Raw genomic sequence first — 23,129 nt, forward strand, 5'->3', positions numbered from 1 at the left:
GAGAGAGAGAGAGAGAGAGAGAGAGAGAGAGAGAGAGAGAGAGAGAGAGATTGATTGATTTAAGGCTGAGCACTTAGCAGTTGCTTGTTCCAGAACTCTGCAATGATTGTCACCCTCTTCAGGGAGGAGCTTCTCTGGCCTTGGCTAGCAACAGGACTAGTCTTTAGGTTGAAATGTGGGTGTTTGGGAAGCAGTTGGACTACTTATCAAGTTAGAAAAATATCAGCAGCTGGGCAGTGCTGGTGCACGCCTTTAATCCCAGCACTTGGGAGGCAGAGGCAGGTGGTTTTCTGAGTTTGAGGCCAGCCTGATCTACAGAGTGAGTTCCAGGACAGCTAGGGATACACAGAGAAACCCTGTTTTGGGGGGAAAAAAAAGAAGAAAAAAGAAAAGAAAAATATCAGCAGTATATTCTCCTTTAGAGCCCAAGACCTCTCTCTAGCCATGAGTTTTTATAGGGTTTTCAGTCTTAGATATGTCTTCCCTCCTATGGAGTGGGTCTCAAATCCAGTTGAGCAGCATGTTGACTGACCCCAGAGTATCCTTGCCAAAAATGCACTAATGTGTATATCTTGTTTGTTAGGTCAGAATTGCACCACTGGGAAGCAGCCTGCCTAGAACCTCTTAGTACTGTGCAGAGGGGGGCTTCCAGCTTCCTTTTTCTGTGTCCTGTGTCTAGGGTGTATAGTGTCATTTGCAATAGGACTTTAATATCTAGTTCTGGAGGAGAACAAAGAGCAACAGCAATGGGCTGTTTTGTTTTGGGAACTTCATGGGGGTGTCTGGTGAGAGACTCGTGGGGAATGTCTTGCAGTTGGAGCTGGGATTTTTGTTGAAGACCCTGTGGCTTCTGGCAGCAATATTGTCAACTCATTCAGGGTACTTCAAACTGTTTTTTTTTTTTTTTTATTGTGTTTTTTGTTTTATACAGTGGTGCATTTCCATGTGGCTCTTGCATGCATCTTTGGTTTGATTGACCCTTCCCACCTACTACAACCTTTACCTTTCTTCTATTCCTCAAATTCCTTCTTTAGTTAAACGTTTTGCCTCTAGTATGCCTCCTTTTCATATCATATGGAGAAACACTACTTTTCAAAAATGAGAGGAAATGAAGTAACTCAATGAGTTGTGGTATGATAGAGAAAAAAAAGTTGAAACCATAGAATTTAGAAGAGAGCCTGGACTTGGTTTTCAGTTCTGCTGCTTAATTCTCGAGCAAGTGGCCTGACCACTGTAACTCTTTACTTTCCTGCCAGGTAGGCTGAGAACCCTTATACAGGTTTGTTCTGTAAGCTGTATGAGATCTTATTTGTAAGTGGTGGCTTCTCTTATTTATCAATTTATTATACACATTAACTACGTTAAGGTAGAGTTTTGCTCCCATTGACCCTAGAACATCGCAAACATCTCAGACTTTAACCTTTGTGTGTGTGTGTGATGGGTTCAAATGTAATATCTATTTTAAAGTAGGATGTTAGCATTAAAAATATACATCAAGGAGCTTCAGATATGGCTCAGAAGTTAAGATCTCATCCGACTTTTTCAGAGGACCTGGCTTTGAGGTCACCCATGTGAGTGGCTCAAAAGTGCCTGTAACTAACTCCAAGGGACCCAGCATTCTCTTTTGGCTTCCCCAGGCACCCACAAACACATGACATGACATGTACACACACATATACCCACCCACCCACTCGCCCACACCCACACAAATAAATAAGTAAATAAATAAAATGATAAAAATGTAAAAAGTTACAATCTATAAAGCCAGGTTTGAATCAGAAGGCCATCTCAGACTACCTCATTACTCCACACCATTAATAGTTGCAGCAACTCTATCAAATAAATATATCTCTGCTTTCTTAATTGTTGCTTTTCTGAGGAAGGGGTTTTGGAGTTTTTTTTTCATTTAAAATGTTTTGATAAAGAACTTAGGCTCAACAGCATTTTCTAAATTTTACTAGTCATTAAAATGATAGATAGAAAGATCATTTTATTAATTTAAATGCACATGTGTGAAAATTGACACCAGGATTTGATTTTTTTTTTTTAATATTTATTTATTTATTATATGTAAGTACACTGTAGCTGTCTTCAGACACCCCAGAAGAGGACATCAGATCTCATTACAGATGATTGTGAGCCACCATGTGGTTGCTGGGATTTGAACTCAGGACCTTCAGAAGAGCAGTCAGTACTCTTAACCACTGAGCCATCTCTCCAGCCCCAGGGTTTGATTTCTTGTTTTCTACAAAAACAAATAAGAGGGGTCTGGTGAGATGGCTCAGCGGTAAGAGCACCCAACTGCTCTTCCGAAGGTCCTGAGTTCAAATCCCAGCAACCACATGGTGGCTCACAACCATCTGTAAGGAGATCTAACTCCCTCTTCTGGAGTGTCTAAAGACAGCTACAGTGTACTTACATATAATAAATAAATAAATCTTAAAAAAAAAAATAAAAAAAATCAAAAGTGGAATTATGTTTTATGAAATAGATAAAAGTATTTTGCCTTACTTTTGCTTATATAGTGTGGCAAAATAAAATTTCCAAATTAAAAATAAAACCTAGGGTACTTTGTGGCTCTAAGTTCTATGAAAAGACCTCACTGAGGTAATAATGGTTGTACTTAGCTACTAATAGATTAGCTACTACTAAGCACTTTAGAATTAGTGAGCGGATTTTAATAAAATATATCACTGCTTATGATGCAGGATTCTCTTGTTCATCTTCCCAGAAATACACTGTCACACTGTGAATTGCATAGTGAGAAATGTTTTGTTTTCTCTCAGGTATTCAAGGCAAGAAAGTCATGGATGTGGATTCAGAATCTCTTCCTTCTTCCAGCAATGTACACAGTGTGTCTTTCAACCCAAAGTCATCACCCCAAGAGAAAGTGAAGCCAGAGAGAGAGCCAGAGGCCACACCTCCTTCTCCAAGAACTCTACTGGCTATTCAGGCAGCCATGCTGGGAAGTAGCTCAGAAGATGAGCCAGAGAGTGGAGAGGGAAGGGAGTCTAAGGAGAGGAACTCAAGGGCCACTGCAGATGCAGGTTCCATCTCACCCCGGACCCGTGCAGCTATTCAGAAAGCTCTGGATGATGATAATGATGAGAAAGTTTATGCCAGCAGTGATGCTCTAGCAGAGAAAATGCTGCTTGGAAATGGGCTGAACCAGGAGCATGCTGATGAAATGGCAGTAAGAGGTGGAGGTGTGCCATTTGACACAGCACCTCTTATACCCAGTGTGACTGAGGTAAAGGAGTGTGTGACCAGTGCCAGCAGTGAAAAAGGACAGACAGACTCAGCTCATTCATTTACTACTGCTTGTCATCAATGTGATTCTCCAAGAGAAACAGTGTCTCTTGCTCATGTACTGAAAGAAGCATCTCAGATAAGTAGTGAATGTGAGGTGGAGGGCAGGCCAGCTGCCCTCTCATCAGCATCCATAGAAACTCCATGCAGTCATGTCTCTGGAGTCCTCAGTGAAAGGGAACCGACCCTGGCACCTCCGACAAGAACACATTCTGATCAGAGGATAGATGTACTCCCTAAAGATCCTGAGCTACAAAACGGACTCTACCCACCCGAGAGCAAGTGTAATTCCTCTTGTCTTTCAAGTGACAATGAAACAGAAAGTGGACAAAATCCTGCTTCCAAAGCATGTAGTACAGTTCATGTCCCTTCAGAGGCAATGAGTAACTTAGAAAATGTGTTGTCTTCTAATGCTGAAGAACATGGAGATTTCCAGAAAACCCTCCAGCTACGGGACGTGCCTGAGGCTGCTGCCAGGGAGCTGATTTCAGCTCCACAGCCCATGGGACCAGTGGAGATGGAGTCTGAAGAAAGCGAGTCTGATGGTAGGTATTCCTTTAAGGAGATGGGATGGGAACTTCATGTCTATAAGGACTGAGAGATTCTATAGTGTAGCCCTATTTTGCTTTAAAGTCAAGAAACCAGGAAGAGAGGATAAATGAGCTTTCTAGGGACTCACATCCAGGATGGCGACGCCCTCCTTTGCTGGGCTATCCTTGGGATTTTAAGATTTTATTTTATTTTACATGTATGGGTATTTTATGTGCACGTGTGCCTATGCACATATGCATGTAGAGCCCATGGAGGCCAGAAGAGGGCATCAGATCTTCTGGAACTGGAATTAACACATGATGGTGAGCAGTGCTGTGGGCACTGGTAACTAAACACAGGGCCTCTGCAAGAGCAGCAGACATTTTTAAGTGCTGAGCCATATCTGTCCTTGGTATTCTTAAAGGAAGAGAGTACCATGCTTGGAGAAAAGAAAGCTGAATTTCCTTTAGCTTTTGTTAACTTTTTACTATGACATAATTATAAAAATTAAAAGAACACTGACTGATTCACACCCAACCTTAGAGGTCAGTATTTTGCCCTATTTGTTTTATATTCTCTGACTCTGTCTGTCTGTCTGTCTCTCTCCCTCCCTCTTCCTACTCCCTCTACCTCTTCCTCTCTCTCACGTCTTCTTCATATCTTTGTCTCTCTCCTATTCTAATAGGTCTATCTTTATTAGTTACTAGGTCTTTTCCACTTATATCTTTTAATATTTTTTCTTTGTTCTATGTGTTGAGTATTTTGTTTATTATGTGGCAAGGGGACTTAATTTTTTTGTTCCAATCTATTGGGTGTTTTGTATGCTTTTTGTAACATTATAGGCATTTCCTTCTCTAGGTTAGGAAATTTTTCTATCATTTTGTTGAAATGGGCCTTTGAGTCACGATTCTTCTGCTATTCTTGTTATATATAGGTTTGGTCTTTTCTTTCTTTCTTTCTGTCTGTCTTTCTTCCTTTCTCTCTCTCTCTCTCTCTCTCTCTCTCTCTCTCTCTCTCTCTTTCTTTGTGGTTCAAATATTTTAATAAACATTTCCTTAGACAGGTAATAAAACATAGCACATCCATGTTACAGGAAAGAAGAACAGAAGTTAGCCAATAAGTATAAGTACATCATCATCCTTCTGGAAAAGACTGGAATATAAAATAAAAAATAATCCCCCATGTGATAGGACACTAAGACACTTATGCCATGAAAACAACATCCAAGGCAACACTTTAAAAGGAAGATGAAATGATTCACATTTTCATAAATGAAACAAAACTACCCTTGAAATAACTACAACACACACACACACAGAGAGAGAGAGAGAGAGAGAGAGAGAGAGAGGGAGAGAGAGAGATACAGATCATATACTCAAAAACCTGCCAATCTCTCTCTTTCTCTCTCTCCCTCTCTCTCTGTTTGTCACATATCTTTTTCTTGTTTTATAGGTTATTTTATTTGTTGACATTTCAAATGTTATCCCCCTCCCCACTTTCTCTTCCATAACCCCATCTCCTCTCCTGTGCCATCCTCCATGAGGGTGCTCCCACTTGCTTTTCAGGTGTGTTGGTGTATGCAGTGCTTGCTATGGTGGGAGAACTGGGTTTTGATGTTGCCAAGTAGCATTGGTTTCTGTTGCTTATGTTTTTTTCCTTTGTCTCTTACCATCTGGTTATCTCTTGTATTAACTGGCCTTTCTGTCTCTGACTGAAGCCTATCCCTCCTCTGAGCCTAGTTATGTTGAGCCTCCTTGGGTCAGAATGGCAGGGGATCTGGAGAGCCTGTTTTGTTTGTTTGTGTCTTCCTGTTTCTCTTTCAGGGATTTATTCATTTCCTCCAGTTGTTTGTATTTTCCTGGATTTCTTCAAGGTATTTATTCATTTCCTCTTTAAGGACCTTTATAGTCTTGATATAGTTGGTTTTCACGACTTTTTTTGTGCTTAGCACTGTTGGAATGAATATTCAAGGCCTGCTGTAGTAGGTAGGTAGGCTTTAGTGGAAACATACTGGTCTTGTTTTTATTGATTGTATTCCTATACTGTCATCTAAGCAGGTGGGTTTGGGGTGATATAGGTCTAGGTGCTAATTTTTGGATTTCTCTTTATTGGGTGGGTGTTTTGTTCCCGGCTTCTGTTTTCTGTGTATTTAAAGACAGTGTGATGGCTGTGTATTGCCTGTTTTGCTGGACTGGTTACCTTGTATGTTCACAGGGAATGCCTGGGCAGGAGGCATCTGCTTGAGTTAGGGGCTGGAATGTTGTGAAAAGTAGGGGGAGTGAGCTTAGTAGGGGATGGTCTGTGGGATCCACAGGAGATGAATGTATGTGGGTGTTTAGTAGGGGATGGTCTGTGGGATCCACAGGAGATGAATGTGTCTGTGCGCAGCCCACTGCCCCTCTGCTACCAGATGCGGAACAGTGGGTGTGAGGAAATAAAGGGAGTGGGAGAAAACCTGTGTCCCACCAGAGTTCCGGTGCTCTGGGCGAGCAGACGTGGAAGGACTGCTGTATGCTTTCCATGCGGCCCAGGGTGGGTGTCAGGCTGTGTGAAGCCACTAAACCCCAGCTCAGCAGGTGGTGTACAACGGGCAGTCCAAGATACCAGGTTCTCAGCCTCAGGCATCTCAGACACTGCTGAACACTATGGAAGAGCTGAGAACAGAATGGGGGCCCTGGGGATGAAGGGAAGAGAAGGCAGGGGGAGAGAGGGGCACTAGGTAGTTCCCACGGGGGTGAGTGTCCTTGGTTTGGCTGGAGTATAGGAAGGCTTTCCGGCAAGAGGTTAGACTTCTCGTTAGGGGAAAGCCTATCCTATCGTTCAAGCACAGTGGGCCTTGATGAGCAGAGACAGTCTATGGTTTTAGAGCTTTATTGTAGAAAGACAGGGAGAAGGAGAGAAGGGAGAGAGAGAGAGAGAGAGAGAGAGAGAGAGAGAGAGAGAGAGGCCAGTCATGGCCATGTGGAGAGAGAGAAGGAGGGCTACAGAGTAAGAAAGGTGAGAGCTTATAGAGAGCAAGGAGGGGCCAAGCAGCCCCTCTTATAATGGGCGGGGCTATCAGGTAGCTGTGGGGAGGAGCATACCTGGCTATAGTCAGGTAACTGTTGGGGTGGAGTCTAGCCAGAATGCCAGAAGCTTGGGACATTTTCTGTGTGACTGATAGTCACACCTCTCCTGCAGGGGTGGTGGTGGTGATAACTTCGACAGGAGCCAGGGGTCTAGGAGACATAATTAAACACCTTCTGTCCCATGTAGGTGGAAATCACCACCTATTGGGTCCCCCGGGGTTCAAGACCTATGCTCAACTGGAGACCAGGCTGTCTGTGCACAGCCCACTGCCCCACATGAATGTGTGTGGGTGTTGTTGAGGGAAGGAGGCTGTAGCTGTTTGCATTCTAAAGTTTTCATTTCCAGAACTCCCTCAGGTTTTTGTTTTTACATTGATGCTTTTTCCATTTTCTGTTATAGCACTAGAAGGGACAGGCCTGAGGGGTTGAATCTGGGGGTTCAGAGGAAGCTGAGAACCTCTACTGGCTTTTCTGGGAGGCATGGTTGAGCAGGGGCAGTCCATCTGAGTTGGGGTCTGAAATACAACTATGAGCGGTAGGAGAGAGGCCAGGAAGGGTCTGTGGGATCCATGGGAGATATGGGCAGGAGAGAAGGCGGGCTACAACTAGGGTTTCGGCTCTGGAGGAACAGAGAGAGCAGAGAAGGTGTGTAGGTAGGTTGCTTGGTCTTTGGCTGGCTATTACTACTTGTGTTATGTTGGCATCCAGAAGCTGGCATTGGTAGATTATATGTCATAGTACTGATTTCTGGATTTGTCTTTGTTGGGTAGATGATTTGTTTCTTGGTTTCTGTTTCCTGCCTGAGTTTTGGAGTGTCATGGCTGTGTGTTGCCTAGTAGGAATTGTTTTGGGGGGTGGGGGTTGCAGGGGCGTTGATAGTTGTAGCCACTGGGGATTCCAAGTATTTGGAATGGGGATAGCCTAGAGGTCTGAAGGGGATCACAGGAGTGAGGAAAACATAGTGTTCAACCAGGATCTGCTTAGTTTCTCTCCTTGGAGTGGGAGATACAGTGAAGGGAGGTCATTACAGAGGGTCTATTATAGCACTGAGGATGAGACTTAGGGCTTGAGTCTAAAGGACCAGTTAGAGAGGGAAGGATCTGCAGACAGCTTATCTGGTTCTCTGGCTGAGTGGTCTGTGGGTTAGCAAGGAGTGCCTGCTGGGATTGGATTTGGGGTAAAGTAACAGTTGTGCAGAGGGAGTTAGGAGAGGAAAGTTGTGGGATCCACAGGAGATGTGTGTAGACGGGGAAGCAAGGCTACAGCAGCTGTTTGGTTGCACAGAGAAGGATGAGACTAGGGAATTGGGTGTGGTGGAAAGGAGGAGTGGTGAAGGTTTTTAGTTAGTTTACCTGTTTCCCTAGCCTGCTCAGCTGGTGTGCTCACAGAGAATGCTAGTTAGAGACTGGGATACTAGGATGAGTGGAGGCAAGGAAGGTTGGAGATCTTTGTGATACCTTTGGGATGGGGTGAGAGGAAAGTGAGACAGCAGCAGGTGTCCTGCTACAGAGTTGTGGATGAGACTGAAGGAATGGGACTGGAGGAGAAAATGGAGAGGTGAAGACCTGCTGTCTGCCTATCTGCTTCCCTGGCCTTCTCTCTGAGTTTTAAATACAGCATTAGTCAACAGAACATAGCTTTTCAAAGCTTATTATGCAAATCTTTGAGAATTTGGTTCCTACTTTTAGTGACCAAGAGTTTAATAGATCAGTTTGTCTCCTTGAAAAAGCTTGGTTGGAAGAGGCAGGTAGGCATCTGCCAGTGCACTGTAGCAAACTAGTGAGTTGAATATTTATGGCTATACTTAAACAGTTTCCTGTGGGGCTTGACGTTTTTCAGGACTTCTCAGAAAGCTTTGATGACTTCACAGTGGCTCTAATGTTCTCATTTTAGATGAAGTGACATCATGATTTTTTTTGGACAGGAAGTTTCATTGAGGTGCAGAGTGTGGTCAGCAATGAAGAACATCAAACAGAGTCATCAGAGGCTTCTACACATCTCTCTGAGAAAGATGCAGAGGAACCAAGAGAAACTCTGGAGGAAGGGCCCTCCAGGGACACAGAGTGCCTCCTACAGGACAGCTCTGACGTTGAGGCAATGGAAGGACACAGAAAAGCTGACAGAGTTGCTGAGGACATGCCCAACGAATGGCAAGATATTAATTTGGTAACATCACATTTTAACTTAGTGCCAGGGAAGCCAAGCCTATGGCTTTTGAGATTTTAAAAGTTGCTAGATAAATATTCACTAGCAGTTTTTAATTCATCTTGTTTCTTATAGCTCCCTTTTAATATGTAAGCTATACCGGGGTTTTTAGTTAGGTTCCCATATGATGTAATGAGACCACTGAAAGGGACAGTCTTGCCTGGAAATCCCAAGTGGAAAACACTGTAAGGCTTATTGGTCATTTCAGCCAGAGGAAATGCGTGCTTTAGTGTAACAAATGAACATAATTGGATCATGACTGTAATTTTCTGTGGCTGGGAACATATTTTAGGAGGAACTGGATGCCCTGGAAAGTAACCTCTTAGCAGAACAGAACTCACTGAAAGCTCAAAAACAGCAGCAAGATCGGATTGCTGCCTCTGTAACAGGCCAGATGTTTCTGGAAAGCCAGGTAAGTGTGACTTTAGCTTGGTCTTCCTTAGCCTTGTCCTTCCTCTCAGAAGGGCTGCGTAATACTGCCACACACCTTGTGGTCAAGGCCCACAGCACATTTCCCTGCTTGTTACTTCTCTTACTGCAGGAACTCCTGCGCTTGTTTGGCATTCCCTACATCCAGGCTCCCATGGAGGCAGAGGCACAGTGTGCCATTTTGGACCTCACCGATCAGACTTCTGGAACCATTACTGATGATAGTGATATCTGGCTGTTTGGGGCCCGGCATGTCTATAAGAATTTTTTTAGCAAAAACAAGTTTGTAGAGTACTATCAATATGTGGACTTTTACAGCCAACTAGGTAAGAGTCAGTGTGGTCATCTCCCAGAGTTCCACACATTCACTCTCCTGATTTGCCTCATGTGGTTTTCCTTCTCAAGGAACTCATTTGATGCATGAATGGAAATGAGAGGTCATAGGGTATTAAAAACTGGATTTAAGAAATTAAAATCCTAGTGTCTATCTTGCAGTTAAATCATCTGACAAGGTTAGTTGGATAGTTACCTGGCAGTGAACCAGAGATGTTCTCATAGTGTGGGGAAGGAGCCATTGTGACTTCTGCCAGTGAGTGTTCCTGACACTCATATCTACCACTCTCTCATTCATCCATTCATTCATATGGGAAATGCACACAGAATGACTCTCATGTCAGTCATTCTTGACAATGGTGAGAATGAAATATCTTTCTCTAGTGGAAGAGAAAGATGCTGGCCATGTTTGTAAGTCATAATCTGACAGTTGGTGACAATTGATATGGGAAAAAGAAGCAGAGAGGATAAGGTGCAGCTGCAGGAGGGTACATGCTGTTCCTGACAGGGTTGTCATCAACAAAGGCTTTGTGGCAGGCTGGGGCAGGCTCCTTAAGGAAATTGGAAGAAAATTGTAACTACAAATTTGACAAAGATTGTGTCAGAGGGACTTAAAGATTTCAAAGCCCTGAGGCAGAACCCTGCTTATATACAAGTTCTAGAGAGGCAAGGAGACCAATGGGAATGGGGGAGGTGGTGATAACAGTAGTTAGCATTGAAGAGAAGAAAATGAAACCTTGTAGTGTCAGGTGCATCAGAGAAAGGAGCGTGCATGTCTTAGATGTAGGATGTGGGAGGAAGGGTTCTAGATTCCTGGTTCTGGGCCAGCAGTAGAATGGAGCAGAGGAGGGGAGAGTTAAATTGAGATAAGACCAACCTGAGAGTCTCTCTAGATGCACAGGCAGGAGTACTCTGTTGGTAATTGAATGCATATGCTTGTGGTCAGAGGAAGCAGTCTAGGTAACTAAATGTAGAGGTCAGCATATATAGAAAATTTCACATAAGAGTATTTAAATTTAAATCTCAACAGGATATTTAACAAAAGAACCTATTTTTAAATTAAATATGTGTCTTTGGATGTTGGTTTAACATATACAGTTTATATAGTGTTACATAATTTTTATAAAATATTAAAATTGTATAATATATAATATATAATATGTTTATGAACTATTAAAGAATGCAGTGATTTATGCCTTTATTCCCAGCACTTGGGAAGCAGAGGCCCGTTGGATCTCTGTGAGTTTGAGGCCAGCCTGATCTACAAAATGAGTTTCAGTACAGCCAGGGCTACACAAAGAAACCCTGTCTTATTGATCGATCGATTGATTGATTGATTGATTGCTATTTATACAGGATTGGACCGTAACAAGCTAATCAACTTGGCCTATCTACTGGGTAGTGACTATACAGAAGGGATTCCAACTGTAGGCTGTGTAACAGCCATGGAGATTCTCAATGAATTCCCTGGACGAGGCCTGGACCCACTCCTAAAATTCTCGTAAGCCTTTTTCTCATGCCTTTCATTCAGGTATATATATATACTCACATACTCACACATACTCAGACTAATACATGGATTATTTTTAACTGAACTCTTACTGTGCTGTTGCCTAGGCTGAGCTCAAAGTTGCAATCCTCAAGCCTCAGCTTCCTATGTAGCTGCTACTGTAGGTGTGTGCCATCACTTTTGAGAATCTGTTTCTAAAATTACAAGCTGTCCCAAGTCATTGTACATCGAGGCCGTAGTTGGAGACAGTGGCTGTGGTTTCTAGGGCCTTGGTGAATCTGTTTTTAGTCTATTTTAGTCTCGTTTTGGTCATGGCTGCTTTATCCTAGTGCAGGGACACAAAGATGGTCTGCAGTGCTCATTAGTGTGTGAGCTGCCTCTGAGTTCATTTAGATGATTATAGAGTAGTCAATATGAGTAAGATATGCAGGCCTTAGCAATGGAAAAGATGAGTAGTTATATTCTACACTCTTACTGTTCCTTGTGGGAGTAAATGGATAGTGGAGAAGCAAATGAAAATTTTCAGTATTGCTAGTGAAATTTTTCACCACTGTTCAGTGTTATAAAAAAAAGTCAACCATAAATGTGCTTTGCGGTTCAGGGCCAGGAACTTACATTGTAAAGTCACTCTCCGAGAAAACCCATGTGCTGACCCAGAGGTATGCTATACTTAAGGTGCAACTTCTGAGCTTTGGAGAAATTGACATATTCGGGATATGTTATTGTTATGCCTAAGACTCGGGATTCCCAGACAAGCTCTAAAAAATTGCCAATCTAATACTAGGAAACAAAAGAGCCTTTTATTCGAGTCAGTCTCGGACTACAAACCTTCCCACTACACAAGATAAGAGTTCGACCCCATGTCTAGGGGGGTTGCATTTTTATATAAGCATAAGCAGGGATTCTTGGACTTCAGGGTGACAGGGAGAGGTGATAAGGGAAGTCATCCTTCAAACAATATGGTTTGTTCAGGCAGTGGAGCGAAATTGCGCAACTGGGGGGGGGGAGCTTCTGACCTGGGAAGTAAGTTTATGGTGCTATCAGGAACTAGTGTGTTTTTACAAACTGATCACAGCTGTCTGGGAACGCCTGATTGTCCTCCTCTTGTGGCCCAAACATGGGACATTTATCTCTTCAAGGATGTTTAGTCTTCAAGTCTCCCAAGGACAGGCACCACCTGCACTGGGAAGTGCTAGCCATCTATCAGGGAGAGTGCCAGCCTTGGTGACACTGGGCTGAGGGCATCTCCCCGGGGGAAGAGGGGACCATCAGGGAGTGCCACCATGAAAATGGGGATAGCAATATTTTGGTGCCAGACCAGACCCTCTCTGAAAAGCTGGGAAGGAGAGGAGAGCTCTGCACAGGCGGTGAAAAAGTGCAGGGGCTAGAAAGTGTGGAGAGGGCAGGCTGCCTGGGCCTCTTCATTATTACATCAAACACGATCAGTAAAGAACTATAGAGCTACAAATAACATTCTTTACAAATGAAAAAAAGAAACATTGCAAATTATGCATTAAAATGATTTTAAATTTTGATTTTATAATTTCGTTCAATTGGAAAAAGCTGCAATTACATGTACATTAAACCTATTAGACATGCACATGCATGCATACATGTACTCTTGCTGGTATTTAATTTTCTCACATCATTTTTCCTTTTTTGTAAATAGATTTTTTCACTTACATAATTTATCCTGATTATTCTTTCTCTTCCCTTTGTTCCCAGCTTTTCCCATCCAGATGAGCCACCTTTCTGTCTCTCATTAGAAAGCACATAGGCTTCAATGGGATAACAACAAGACAAAATAAGTTAAAACAAAACTAATACATTGGAATTGTACCATACAAGTAAATAGAAGGATAAGAGCCGAAGAGAAGGCACAAGAAACATATATACTATTTACATACTCTGGAATCCCATAAAAGCACTACACGGGAAGCCATAACATAGAAAAAGGACAGTCTTTCCAGCTGTTTCCCTGATGTTCCCTAAACCCTGGGGAAAGGGACTTGATAGACATATCCTGATTAAGGCTGAGTGTTTCAAGGTCTCTCACTTTCTATATGATGTCTGGTTGAGGGACTTTGTGTTTGTTCCTATCTGCTTCAGGAGGAAGCTTCTCTGAGGACAGCTAAGCAAGGCACTGATGTATAAGTATAGCAGAATGTCACAAGGAATCATTTTATTGCTCCTTTTTTTTCTCTTAAGACTAATATTTGGTTCTTTACCTTGGGCTATCTAGTCAAAGAAGACAGTTCTGTAATGTACAGAGCAAAAGGTGTATTCTTTTGTGTTTGGGTAAAGTGATCTATAAGTATTTGTTAGTTCCATTTGGTTTATAATGTCCATTAGCTCCAACATTTTTCTGTTTAGTTTTTGTCTGGATGACCTATCCGTGGGTAAGATGATCATGAGTGGGTATTGAGGTCTCCCAGTTTGTGGGGGGTCATTATGTGATTTAGGCTGTAGTAGTGTTTCTTTTACAAAGATGCCCTTGTGTTCAGGGTTGTTAGAGCTTCTTGAAGGCAGACTGAGTAGTTTCATTTCTGTCTAATTTGGGTGTAGGATGAAGGCAGAGCTAAGGGTTAGAAAGAGGGGTAGGAATATAGCAGAGCCCTCCATGCCACCTTGTGATTTTTGTTTGTTTAAATCCTAGTAGCATTTAAATTTGAGGGAGATTAGTTTAAGAAGAAAAAGAGCTCTAAAGATCCTGGGCTGCTGTTTGCAAATAAACTCAAGATAGCTGGGGGGAAGAGTGGGGGTTGGGGGGGGGGCGGGGAGTGACAGCAGCTCATCTTCCAGCATGTGCCCTTTAGTCTCATCATAGTGGCTACTTCTTACTGTCTCCTCACACCCTGCCTGAGAGACTCAGCCCCACTTTTTTTCCATCTTCCTTTGCAGTGGCTGGCTCTCTTTCTTTAAGGGGTGTATTAAGGGCAGATAATTGTGTGCTTTGCCAGTATTATGTTGTAAAACTGGTTGAGAAAGCATTTTCCTAGGGATTGTAGAGATGGCTCAGTGGTTTGCATTTGTTGCTTTCCTAGAGGACTCAAGTGCAGTTCCCAGCACCTACATTAGATGGCCTCTGAGGGCACCTGCACATATGTGACAGTCACACAGATACTCAAAACAAAACAAACAAAAACTTGAAAAGAAAGCATTATTTTCTTCTTGATTTTGGTATTGAAGACCAGCTTTTGAATGGCAGATGGCACTCTGAAGTTGTTCAATGAAGTGGCCTGCAGGCTGGAACCCAGTTGCTGGTACTAATATGTGAAGAAATAGAAATGAAGGGAGGGTAGGTATTCTTCACGAACCACTGCAAGTTGGGTAGGTGAGGAGCATGTTTGAATTTCCATGGTATTATCTCTCAGTTTTCTGTTGGCACACTGGAGTTAAACCTTAAACCTCCATAGCCTCCACTAGCAGTACGTGGTATTTTTGCTCCTGACTCTGAAACTTGCTAGGGACTCTTTTATTCTTATTCTGTCTTAGAACAGCTCAAAGCTCAAGGACCTGCTGAAAGTTTCACATGCCAGGCACTGTCAGTAGACAGATAAAATGCTGGTAGACCTTGGATAGTCTCCATTGAGATCTCTGCAGTGAGCATGGGTTTCTCAAGGAGTGGTGGCTGCTTCCAAGGGCAGCTTTTTCCATAAAAATAGGAAGTGAACAGGCATGTTTTATTCTCCACAGTTATAGCTTCTTAATCATTATCCAAAGTCACAGAGATGGACTAATGATCTCTTCATCAGAGGAGCATTAAAAGGAAAAAAAGTGTGCCATAATAAATTATCATTAAGATGGAAAATATTTTAAAATGGACTTAATATTAAAAAAATCAAAATTAGCAGTCTAATTTTGCTTAAAACATTGCCCAGCACATGAGAGCAATAGTACTTGCCACTTTTTATAATGTAAAAGACCTATTTACTGTCTCTCTTTGTACACATATGCCTTGTCCATCATATCCTACTTGGTGTTGAATGATATCTACACTAATCAACCAGTATACTCTTGACATTTTTGGATCCACTGTACCTTCCATTTCACTGACCGGGGCCTGGAGAAATTGTGGCTTTGTGCTGCTGTTGTTGGAGCAGGAGCTGTAGGGGTTTGTCATCTGAGATTCCAGTCCTATTTGTGAAATGTTGAGCAAGGTACTTCTGAGTGGGTTTATTTCTTTTTGAGAGATGAGAGTAATGACAATACACAAGAAATATTTAACATGCAGTAAGATCTTTACCTTGCAGTTTAGTATTCTACACCGCATATATTTGAATTATGACTTGAAATTACATTTCCGAACTTTGTATTTAGCTTTTTCCTACCAGTGTGGCAACTGTAACATCTCCCTGTTTCATAAGTAATTGTTCCTGTTATCTTACAGAGAGTGGTGGCACGAAGCTCAAAATAACAAGAAGGTTGCAGAAAATCCCTATGACACCAAAGTGAAAAAAAAATTACGGAAGTTGCAGCTGACACCTGGTTTCCCCAACCCCGCAGTTGCCGACGCTTACCTCAGGCCTGTGGTAGATGACTCCAGGGGATCGTTCCTGTGGGGCAAGCCTGATGTTGACAAGATTAGAGAATATCCTTTCTTTCTTAGTATTTATGGGTCTATTAAGCCGATGTCCTAGTTAGCTCTGTCACAGTGACCCAGGCACTTCAACAAGCCACAACTCCTAATAGTGCCATTCCCTGGGCCAAGCCTTTACAGGCCATCCCAGCTGCAGACCTGATAGAGTCAAAACTTTGGGACGAGGAAGCTGGTTTTTTTTGTTTTTTGTTTTGTTTTTTCCCCAGTGCTGGGGAATGAACTCAGGGTTTCATGCATATACAACAAGTATCCTTCAGAATCGATTTTAATTTGAAAGAAGCAGCTACAGCATGCATGTCATGACCACATGTCTAAGATTAATTACTCTGAAAGAATATGGAAGATTGCTAGCCTTCCATTCTGTGTATTTAAATAATAATTTGGTTGGCTGTTTCAACATCTACAATAGGTTCAACCCAAGTACAACTTCCTTTCTTAAAGAAATACATAGGATTATTTGTCCCTTGCTTTTATTCTAGGTTAGCCATGCTTTGTACTGAGGAGTCTTCAGTGTGCTGGTATGAGTTCTTGAGTGTTTTCTGCCTTTGGAGATTGATCAGAACTTACTGCAAGATGATCTTGTTGGAGTGGCTTGCTTTTCCAGCCTTTAATCTTTATAAAAACAATTATCTTGGGAGTGACAGGGAATGGCAACAATGGTTGTCTTTTGAATGTTGTTGTTGATGTTATTATTATTACTACCTGTTAAGTCTTTTTAAATAAGCCTGTAAATCTTAACTGCCAGCACATTTTGTCAGAGGTATTTTGGCTGGAACAGGATGAAGACAGATGAATCCCTGTATCCAGCACTAAAGCACCTGAATGCCCAGCAGGTAATTGTGGGTTTTCTTTATGTACAGAGTGATGACTACAGTTAGTAGCTGTTAATGTCCAGTTAACTCTTATTTCAGGGCAAGTAGCTGAAGGCTTGAACTGATGACACCTTAAAAACAGAGTGAGGGCTGGTGAGATGGCTCAGCGGGTAAGAGCACCCGACCGCTCTTCTGAAGTTCCTGAGTTCAAATCCCAGCAACCACATGGTGGCTCACAACCATCTGTAAGGAGATCTGACTCACTCTTCTGGAGTGTCTGAAGACAGCTACAGTGTACTTACATATAATAAATAAATAAATCTTTAAAAAAAAAAAAACAGTGAAACAGAAGAAGGGATTGGGTCTAAGTCTATTTGTTCATGCTAGTGCTGCAGTGTCCTTGTTTTGTTGACTTTGAAAAAATTCTAGTCTAATACATGACTTTATAGTAAGATGTTTAATATAAAATATATTACTCCTCTGGAGCTATCTTCAGTTTTTAAAAGCCCAGAAAATATTTACTCCAAAACAATTTCTTCAAACACTAACATTTTAATTTACAACTTAGGATCTGGTCTTTATGCTAACATTTCTACAAGAGAGGTTTTTGGTTAGTAAAATGCCCTTTTATATGGCCTTCAGTGTTTCCGAATGGGTGTGTGTGCTTATCTAATTCATGTGTCCTGCTCATATCAGATAAGTCTTCCCCCATCTCAGAAGCCATTGATGAAATATACATACAAATAGAAATGAGACTATAGTTTTAACAGTTTCCATTAAATTTGGGTAATTTAGGAAAAATATCTAAATGGACAGTGATTTAAAAAATATTTCCAGGGGTTTCCTGTTGTCTGTCTGATGATATTTACCTACTAGCAATAGAAACCTACTAAGAATGAAAATATTTTCTAGTGCCTAGTTATTCCTTAATTTCAGATAAATGCCAGTATAATATATATTTCCTTTCCAAGACAAATTTTTCTCTCTGAAAAGCAAAGATAGTCTAGAAAGTAACAATAGTAGATTAAAACTGCTGCTTCCATTCGAGGTGTGTTTCCTTTGTGTTTATTTTCCTTTGTCTCCCATGCTGATTTGCTCCTGTGCATAATCCCTCTTGATAGAGTGGATCTCCTCTTCCACTTGGCTCATGAGTGTATACCATCTTCTGTGAGTTGCATTGCTTTTTTTGTTTGTTTGGTTTTTGTTTTGTTTTGTTTTGTTTTCCGAGACAGGGTTTCTCTGTCTAGCCCTGGCTGTCCAGGAACTCACTTTGTAGACCAGGCTGGTCTCGAACTCAGAAATCTGCCTACCTCTGCCTCCCAAGTACTGGGATTAAAGGCGTGCACCACCACCACCCAGCGCATTGCTTTTTTATAGTTTTAGAGGACCAGCTTACAGCCCATGAAAGTTCACACTGGCTGTTTCTATGTTTTGGGGCATTTAATTTTCAAGTAGTTATGAATGATGCCATAATTCCCAGTAGGTTTAAGAGTATCTCTCAACTGTGGATTTGCTGAATTAAAGGCTTGACCTTTGTTTCCTGGCATCTGATGCATCAGCAAACTTGTTCCTTAAAGGTACTGTATGATGATAATGATTTTAAAAGAAAGGCATTGAATGACTTAGGCATAGACGCTGTGAAATTCTGTTGCTGGCAAAGAAGAGGATACAATTGTTATGAAAAAACAACAAAAAAAAAACAAAAAAAACATAGCTAGAATTGCCTTCTGGAGGCCATAATTCCAAATTCTTGAAACTTAATAATCCACAGTTCAACTTGTTGATTTGGTGTAGAAACTACTCACTTACTTGCTTTATTGCTTTATTTTGTTTTAGACCCAGCTACGGATTGATTCCTTTTTTAGACTAGCTCAGCAGGAAAAACAAGATGCCAAACTCATAAAGAGCCATAGGCTACGCAGAGCAGTGACATGTATGCTGAGGCAAGGACGGGAAGAGAAAGCTCCTGAGCTGACAGAAGTGACAGAGACCCTGCATGGTGCAAAAGGAAAAGCCCAGAAAACAAAGCCTCCACACACAAGAGAGACTTCAGTTCCAAAAAGGAGGAGGCCTTCAGGAAATGGTGGGTTTTTAGGGGACCCCTACTGCTCAGCATCACCCCAGGAGTCTTCGTGTGAGGATGAAGAAGGTTCATCTGTGATGAGTGCACAACAGAGAAGTGCAGCTGAGTCGGAAAAAATCAGCTGCTCAGATTTGCCTGACTTAGTGAGAGATCCTCCTCATGGGAGGGAAGGCTGTGTGTCCACTAGTAGCTCCAGCGAGGATGGTGAGGACAAAGCCAAGACTGTCCTAGTGACTGCTAGACCTATATTTGGGAAGAAAAAACTGAAACTAAAGAGTATGAGGAGAAGGAAAAAGAAAACCTAACTTAAAAAGAAAAAGAAAGTCATTTAGAAAAAAAAAAGTGCTTGCAATGTATTGAGAGCATAAGATTAAATCTATTTGTATAATCTCTGTTTTGAATGTATAGTTTTATTCTCTTTTTTATTTTCTGAGTTTATTAAAAATCAAAGAACAGAAAAATTTTACATAAAAATACATGTTTTACTGTCCCATTGTTATCCGCACACAAAAGTGAAATATGGTATGTCAAACTGTTGTACATATATGTGATAGCTAGGCCAATTCATCTGGTTTACCATTATAGGGATAGACATGCATGTATACCTGTTAGACTATGTGGCACAATCCTGGACAAATCACACCAGCCGCAGGTCTCGTGGGAAATTTTATTGGCATAGGTGGCCTGGGGTGAGGGGCGGGGTAAGGGGCAGCATGTGAAGAGACAAGAAGAAGAGGAGGAGAAAAGAGGGGAAGAAGGAGGAAGAGTGTCTTAGGGTTTTACTGCTGTGAACAGACACCATGACCAAGCCAACACTTGTAAGGACATTTAATTGGGACTGGCTTGGTTCAGTCCATTATCATCAAGGTGGTAGGATGGCAGCATCCAGGCAGGCATGGTGCAGGAAGTGCTGAGTTCTGCATCTTCATCTCAAGGCTACAGATACTGACTTGCAGGCAACTAGAATGAGAAACTTATAACCCACACCCACAGTGACACACCTACTCCAACAGGACCACATCTAATTCTGCCACTCACTGGACCAAGTATATACAAACCATCACAAAGAGGAAGAGGAGAAAGAAGAGGAGGAGGGAGAGGCTGTAGGCCAGGGGATGAACTTCTGGCTGTCCATGGATGCACCTGATGCTCTGATGATAACATCCCACATTTTCTTATAAAGAGAGGAAAAGGGCCAGGGGAGGGGATGGTGAGGTGGGAATATGGGTGTAGGATCTCTTAAACTGCTTCCTGCTATCTAGGGGCATCATCAATTTCGGGGTGTAGATGACCTTCACAATCAGGGCTCATTTGATAATGCTTCACATCAGTTTCTTTTGTGGACAGTGGTTGGTAATCCTATAAAAGGAACTGATTAATTGGTTAGAAATTTTTTAAATTTGTCATTGGAGGAATGTGGAGATGAGGTTAATGAGGCATGGAGCAAATAGTAAAGCCAGAAAAACGAGAAGTGGGGTTAGGAAAGGCAGTATTCACTTTGATACAGGGTTTTTGAAAACCAGGAACTAGAGGCCGCCTGCTGTTTCCCTGCGGTTTTGGGTTGTCTGATTGTAGCTGCTAGATTTTGTTTCTCACTATGCTGGACTTGATGGAGAAGCATCATTCTTGGAGGAAAAGGCAAAGACCACTTTCTTTCACTATATGAACATCTAGTCCTCACCAGTTCTGAAACACCACTGCTACCAGAGAATTGATCTATCTTTGCAAGGAGAGCATGGTTTGGGTGACTTCTTGAAGATTGTTGTAAAGTGGGGAAGATAACTGATTGTATAAGGTTAGGGAGGTAGTCAATCCTACCATTCCAGTACTAACACCTATAGTTTTCCCACAGTGACAAGGAATGACATAAGTTTGAACTGCCTTCTTGTTAATGTTGGGCAGGTACTGTGTCTACAACCAGGACTGGTAAAGCTCTTTTCTGTGGATTATTCCTAATTCAAGGAAAGGAACACAACATGAAAACTCTTCACCAACTGAAAGTTAGATGACATACCTGAGTGCCACAGAGAATTGATGTTTTTCTGGCCTGTAGAACGCTGTGGCAGAGATGAGGTATCAAGTGTTGTAGCTCTGTAGCAGTCTAGGGAGCTTAGCATTCCTAAAACATGTGTCACTGATGGTTTAAAACAGTCTACTATGCTAAAAAGTGTGATAGAGAAAAAGTATGGGGTCATGGCAACACCAGAGTTGGTCAGGTGATGAAAGGTGAGGTGAGGTTGCTTTGCTTTGAGGAGCTGTAAGTGGCAATTGTAAGTTAGTTCCAGAGGGCACATATAGCCAGCAATCTTTAGAGACCATGTGGGTGACATTAAGGAAATGGTAAACTGAGGCCAGGGTTCGAAGCATAAGGAAAAATGATAGGTTAGTACCATTTATGAGGGAGAATGTCAAGGAAGTAAAGACCTTGAAGGAGTGTTTAATTACTTCTGTTTTTCTGATTCCGAGAGGTTGGACAATTGAGCTCTATTTCCTCTGGGTGTGAATAGTACTTCCTGCAGCTCAGATTGGTTTTTATAATAGTGCTTACCCATAATCCCTGTTTTCCACCTGGGTTCCATGGGTCTTGAATATATAAGAGAGTCTTGTGTTGTGATAGAAGTGATTGGTCCATGATCCTAACATATGTATCTGGCAAGACCAATATGGGCAGCTGCATATTTGGCCATTTTTTTTTACTATCATCTTTCATCTGGTCAAAGAGAAAGCAAATAAAGAGGTCATAATATTTAAATGGAATGGTGGATATAGGGATGACAACAATTTGGATTGGCTCTTGGCATCCATTTATTGTACAGTTTCCTGACCCTATTTGGAAAGACTGTTTTCAGTGGGGGTTTCTTAAACCTTGAATGCCCAGATGTAAGGGCTACCCTGGATGGAAACGAACATCAGGGGGGAAGATTAGACACCTATATCTAATCCAGTGGGTTGAACACAGCTGCTTGAGTGGAGCCTCAATTTTCTGGGATTGGACAAGATGAATGGTCTCAACGTCTTCTGGAGCTTAAGAGAGCAGGGTCCTGTTGAGTTGATGTGTAGGAAGAAGGGTCATTTTGAGGTAGAGGGGTGAAAGGAAGCCGGGTGTGGTGGTGCACACCTTTAATCCCAGCACTTGGGAGGCATAGGCAGGGGAATTTCTGAATTTGAGACCAGCTTGGTCTACATCGTGAGTTCCAGGACAGCCAGGGCTACACAGAGAAACCCTGTCTCGAAAAAACAAACAAAAAAAAGGGTGTGTGTGAGTGAAAGGTTTGAGGTGAGATGGGGGACCCAATGAGAGCACACCTTGAGTTTAGCAGCAGTGGGATTCAGAAGAATTACCTTGAAGGGGCTCTGCCATTTAGGAGAGAGGGGTGAGAGACAATAATCTGGAGGGGAGAGAAAAAACCTGGTTTCCAATATTGACAGGAAGTGGTCAGAGGACACTGTGGCCTAGTAGGCAGTGGTCAGCAAAGTTCCATAGGAGAGAGTGGAGGGGACAAAGTAATGGAGTAAGTAGGTGATCTGGGATGGGAGAGCATTTAGGTGAAAGACCAAGAGTTATGACCAGGCATCCATACAAGAGTTCCAAAGGTGAGATGAAAAGAGGTTGCTTGGGAAGAGCCCATAGCCTAAAAAGAGCCAGAGATTTGCCCAATCGAGGTTAAGTTCCTGTGACAGTTTGACAAGAGTGGTTTTTAGGGAGCAGCTAGTTCTTTCTATATTTCCTGAAGTCTGAGGGTGATAGGGAATATGAAAATGCCAGGGGATGTTGAGGGCTTTAGATAGAGTTTGAGAAACTTGGGAGGTGAATTTAGGACCATTGTCTGACTGGAGAAGGGCTGGGACTCCAAATCGGGGAATGATCTCTCAGGACTTTTAGCAGTCCTTCTGCCTCTCTTCTACACAGATCCCTAAGCCTTGTGGGGGAGGGGAGGGCTATTAAAGACATCTCATTTCAGTGTGAATGCTTCAAAGTGTCTCATTCTGCACACTATGTAGTTTTAGGTCTCTGTGCCAATTACCATTTACTTCTCTGACAAGGCTTAACTAGTGCGCTGGGTATATGGATATAACAATGTCATTCGGAGTTGTTTTATGGCTATCTTTATTTATTAGAATAATAGTAGGTTCTAGAGCCTATGTCTTATCTAGTCTCAGCTTCTTGTCCCTATTAGCAAGATCAGGCATAGGTCCTATCTGATGGAATGAAGCCTTAGTCAGGGTTTCTATTCCTGCACAAACATCA

General features: G+C 42.1%; 1 protein-coding gene across 1 annotated transcript in view; it reads left to right on the top strand.

Annotated features, from left to right (window-relative positions):
• The window catches only part of Ercc5 (ERCC excision repair 5, endonuclease), a 34,877-nt gene extending 15,531 nt beyond the window's left edge, over nucleotides 1-19,346 (top strand). Inside the window, exons 8-15 of the mRNA XM_021197723.1 lie at nucleotides 2,787-3,854; nucleotides 8,833-9,074; nucleotides 9,406-9,525; nucleotides 9,655-9,868; nucleotides 11,232-11,376; nucleotides 15,776-15,976; nucleotides 16,734-16,818; nucleotides 18,634-19,346. Of these exons, the coding sequence (XP_021053382.1) occupies nucleotides 2,787-3,854; nucleotides 8,833-9,074; nucleotides 9,406-9,525; nucleotides 9,655-9,868; nucleotides 11,232-11,376; nucleotides 15,776-15,976; nucleotides 16,734-16,818; nucleotides 18,634-19,185 (2,627 nt within the window). The 3' untranslated portion in view covers nucleotides 19,186-19,346. The remainder of the gene's footprint in view (nucleotides 1-2,786; nucleotides 3,855-8,832; nucleotides 9,075-9,405; nucleotides 9,526-9,654; nucleotides 9,869-11,231; nucleotides 11,377-15,775; nucleotides 15,977-16,733; nucleotides 16,819-18,633) is intronic.
• Nucleotides 19,347-23,129: the final 3,783 nt, after the last annotated feature.

The sequence above is a fragment of the Mus pahari genome, chromosome 5 (assembly GCF_900095145.1).
Source record: "Mus pahari chromosome 5, PAHARI_EIJ_v1.1, whole genome shotgun sequence".
Lineage (NCBI taxonomy): Eukaryota > Metazoa > Chordata > Mammalia > Rodentia > Muridae > Mus > Mus pahari.